The sequence below is a fragment of the Zingiber officinale genome, chromosome 7B (assembly GCF_018446385.1).
Source record: "Zingiber officinale cultivar Zhangliang chromosome 7B, Zo_v1.1, whole genome shotgun sequence".
Classification (NCBI taxonomy): domain Eukaryota; kingdom Viridiplantae; phylum Streptophyta; class Magnoliopsida; order Zingiberales; family Zingiberaceae; genus Zingiber; species Zingiber officinale.
Genome location: NC_055999.1, coordinates 86,896,087 through 86,900,790, shown reverse-complemented (window position 1 = coordinate 86,900,790; position 4,704 = coordinate 86,896,087). Strand labels below are relative to the sequence as shown.

General features: G+C 40.7%; 1 protein-coding gene across 1 annotated transcript; it reads left to right on the top strand.

The window, feature by feature from the left end:
- Positions 1-2,075: 2,075 nt before the first annotated feature.
- On the top strand, positions 2,076-2,679 carry LOC122003901. Its single transcript, XM_042558878.1, has one exon. It carries the CDS (start codon positions 2,078-2,080, stop codon positions 2,513-2,515), a length of 438 nt encoding a protein of 145 aa, XP_042414812.1. The 5' UTR covers positions 2,076-2,077; the 3' UTR covers positions 2,516-2,679.
- Positions 2,680-4,704: the final 2,025 nt, after the last annotated feature.

The window sequence follows — 4,704 nt, the reverse complement described above, 5'->3', positions numbered from 1 at the left end:
GGAAGAACGTTGAGTAGATGAAACTCTGCTTTTCCATTAGCCACAAAGTCCGCTTGCTCCTTCTTTGTCCATGTGTACTCTTCTTTCTTGGCTCTATGTTGATCCGTAGGTACTACAAAATCATATTTTATAATTAAGAGAATTTCAAAGTCGGTTTTGAAGAATACCTCCATGCGCTTCTTCCAAGTTGCAAAGTCTCCCTCCAATTTCAACAGGTAGATGTTGGATCTGGCCATTTCTTTTGTTTCGGATCGTGGTTAGTCCTTCTGAAATGGTCTGACTCTGATACCACTTGCTAGGACCCGTGTGGCCGGCAAGAGAGGGTGAATTGACTGCACAATAATAACGAACAAAAACCTTTCTCGATCTTTTGAAATAATAAGATATTTGTATAAAAAAAATTGATAAACTAATAAAAAGAAAGAGGCTAGCTACCGATTTTTAATTGGTTACAACCGGGAAAGTTGTTAATCCAAGACTCTGAAGCGCTACTCAAATTCTCCTTTCGTCGTAGGCGGAGAAACCTCTTACACGCGTTGGAAGCACACAAAGTAGTAGAACACTTAAAGAAACTCGTACACAAGTGATTCTAGACTATTGGAATCAAGGTTATATTTATAGGCCTGCTCACGGCACTTGGAAGGATTCCAGGCACCTGGAGGGGGATTAAATTTTATCCCCGTCGTGACAACTCTCACCACGTCGCGTTTGGCTAAGTTTTCAACTCCGGGCACCCGGAACCCCTCCGGGCACCCGGAACCCCTCCGGGCACCCGGAACCCCTCCGGGTGCTTAGAATCAAAAAGTCAGTATCCTGTTGACTTTTTGGTCCGGGTCTTCCGCTCCAGTTCCGCTCGTTTGGGTTCGGGTCTTCCACTCTGGTTTTGCTCGCTTGGGTGATTTCGGCCATCCGAAATAGGGCTCACCCGAACTGATCTTCCAGTCTTCTCGAGCAATGTTCTGCGCTAGCTTCTCATCCCTCGGAAACATCATGCGCCTCCTTCTCGTCCGCCAGAGTATTCTTCCACAGCACCTCGTCCCGAGTCCGTCGACTCTCTCCTGTGCCGTCCTTTTTGCTAGTTGCGTATTTCGCTCGACCTCATGTGTTCCTAAGTTCCTGCACACTTAGACACAGAACATCAAAACATAATAAAACCTAACTTGACTTAATTTGGTCACATCAAAACTTCCACAAATGTAGCAAAAGACGATATACTTACCGAATTGACATTTTCAATCAAACCTCTTTTATAAGATTGTTATCAGTCTGATTTCTATCTATCAATCAATTGCCTTCTTCAATCAGTCAATTGATTCATTGTACATATTTTCGATGCTGATTTGACTTATCTATTCAATGGTAACATCCACTTCAATATCAGTCGATTGTCCATTATTATTAGTTAATTGGTGTTAATCCATCGAGTTTTGAATTTTTATTCGCTTGAAAAATGATATCAATAAATATTTAATTGTTCAATTATTGTATGTTTCATTCACGTGGGAAATTATTGAAAAGTTGATGAGAAATAGTCTCCAATGTGATTGGAAAATTAATCCCACCTGGAAAGAAAATAATAATAGATGAAATTGACTCCAATATAAACGAGAGTTTAGTCCCACCTAAATTTAACATAGTTGATTTATATTAAATCACAACTGAAAATATTATGAGTTTGTATTAATAAAAGACTCTCTCGACTCTCGTATTGAGCGGGTTAAGTTACTAAATTTTTAAATTTATTAATTTCCATTTATTTTCAGCCTTTGGATACCACTCATAAATTTTTAATTTCCTTCTCTGTTTTTCCTCGTCGGGAATTAAAAAAAAAATCACTTTACTTTTTTTGTCCTTATTTCTTTCCTTGTTAGGAGAATTTTATGACGAATCGCAATAACTGCCTTTCACATGATTTGCGTCGTCTACTTGGCAACCGGAACCGCCCTCGCTGGCTTTAGAAAGTATGACAACTTGAAATTATGATTTTTCTTTTGTTTTTTTTAAGTGACTCCGTTGTAATTAATCTTTAATATTCTTTAGTACTGCGCTAATCAATCATTCCTTCAATCTCAATCCGATGGCTCCTACCGCATCATCGACCTCCAATCTCTATATATCAAGGCCAGTCGCCATGGCCGACGAGGTCGACTGCGCCATGGACTGCATCCCTTCCCTTACAAGGCAGAGGTCCTACGCGCGCCGTCCTCTCCACGTCAACAACTTGTTCAGCGGCATCCGAAGTGCCTCCAGATTCACCCGGTCCGCCGACGGCGTGTCGGACGACGACCCATTTCCCGCCCGGCAGCCCGGGAGGTGGGCGAGGCTGCGCGTGGCGTGGAGGAGGATGTTGGAGGAGAAGAGGAGGATGCTCCGCTCTGCGACTCCCACGCACGCGCCGTGCTACGATCCGTACACCTACGCGCAGAACTTCGACGAGGGATTCGCGTCGGCGGAGCCCGACAACTTGTCGAGGTCCTTCTCGGCGCGGTTCGCCGGGCCACTCTACCGAGGATGACCAACTGCGTTCTCGGCCAATTAATTTTGTCGTCCGCGTGCCTTTAGTTTGATTAATATATATGATTCAGGGAGCGCTAGCTAGCTAGCTAGCATTTGCAAATATGTATTCTACTGGAAGTACTGATCGCCGGTGCCGGCCATCTTTTAATTTGATCTCACAAATTCAGACACTTCTCTGATCTTCTTGCTCTCTTGACGTCGAGCATTTGCCGACGTAACGCCGAAAGGCTCTACGAGTTTTGTTTTCGAGCACTGAAAAAATGGCCACCAAATTCTTCTGATTAATTAACAACTGATAAAGCCTACTGCGCCTTCGGCATGCAGTTCCACGAAGCCTTGTCTTAATCATAGCGCGGCAGCCTTTGCTTTTTCCTGCTCTCCTCTTAACTTTACATAAAGGGTGTTTGCGTGACTGCGGTGCCATGCATGCTCGTATTATTCTCCTTCGCCGTCAGGGGAAGTGAAGTGGTTCATTAAACTTGCATATCAAAGTACTAAAGAAATCACTGGAATTCTTTGATGCCATGGTGTGGAGTGAGCCTCCTTGTTGTGTTTAATTCCTATGCACTGCGGATTTAACTTGAACATGCGACTATGTTACCAACTTAACTATATAACATGGAGAGTGCACACAGATCAGTGCAGTGTCACGAGCGTACGTACTTATGGAGAATAAAAGTCATGAACAGCTAGCGTTCATGCAGTGATCACAAGGGGAACAAGCTAAGTGGTGCTTCACATGCAGTCTGATGTCTAGGTGATAGTTTAAGTTTCATATAGGCTAGGTTTTCTTGTACGAATCTATGTGCATGCCAATTGCACATGAGGTAGTGTTTCCACACTGTGGATCGATGTATCGAACTGTGACAACTTTTTTAAGGAGTGAATCATGGAGTGGGGTAGGAATTGTGACCAAGTTTGGCATGTCCTTTCCAATGACCGGAAAAAGTCCTCCGTCGAAGTTCCTATATAGAGATTCGTTTTCTGAGTCCTTGCTATTCTTAAATTTTTAAATAATGGATAATAATTATTATTCAAACGATGATACAGATAGTCCATGAAAAGTAGGTGAAAGCCGGGAGGATCAATTAATATGGAGGCCAAAACCATAAAGTCGTACGGACATGGAATTGTTGGCCGAACGGCCTCACAATTTCGATCGAACGTGAAGGGTTGACCGGACCACATAAACAGTCATCCTTCGTAATTTATTGATGGAATTTGAAACTAAGTATTAATTTATTGAATCCATCGTCCTAATCGACCAGACCTTATAGGTCCGATCGAGCATAGGGTCGATCGGATACAATGCGCCTCTCTGACAACATGAAGGACCGAGTGAAAAACAAGTCAATAAATGTGTTCTAGAAGACCGAGCTAGTAAGCTTCAGGCTGAGTGACCATCAGTCGGCCTATAGAGGAACCTAGATACCTTTCATATCGTACTCTTTTGGAAGTTTATGCCTATAAAGATAGAGAATATCCTATTGGTAAATCATCTTTTAGAAGCTTACAGCCTGCCAAGTCACAATAATTTACGGACTCATTTAAGGAAAGATGTCAGAAGCACTTTATGATTTGACATGCGTGCATAATTCAATAGGAACACTATAAAAGGAGTTTCCATCTACAGTTTATTTGCACATGTTATTTGCTACAATTCACGGCTACTCCTTTCTTCTTTGAAACCGATCACTGACTTGAGCATCGGAGGGTCAACCGGGGACCTTTTCTCTCACCTGGCACTAACGCTCCCTATATTATAGGATAGCGCAGAGTCTTCATCGAGTCAATAGAGTCACGTCCCTAGCTCACAGTCTTCACCGATTTCGGAAAATGAAATATAATAATTAAGTGAATGAAAATTACAATGACAATAATTATTTACAAATAAGCATAGGAATAAAATTTTAAATTATCTATATGTCCCTTAACTTATACTTCCCATTTGATCACATAAAAAAATATAAAAAAATAGTAAAAAAAATTAAAATTTTTTAGGTGTACATAATAAAAATTACCAGTAGGCTAATATTTTTTAGAAATAACTTTCAAAGATATTTTATTTTTACTAATTTAATCTTCTATTTTTAAAAAATAAATAATTTAAAAATTACTTTTAGATATTAAAAAATCCTAAAAAAATTTGTCCAACTTAAACAAAATAAATTAGTAAAAAAAAATTCA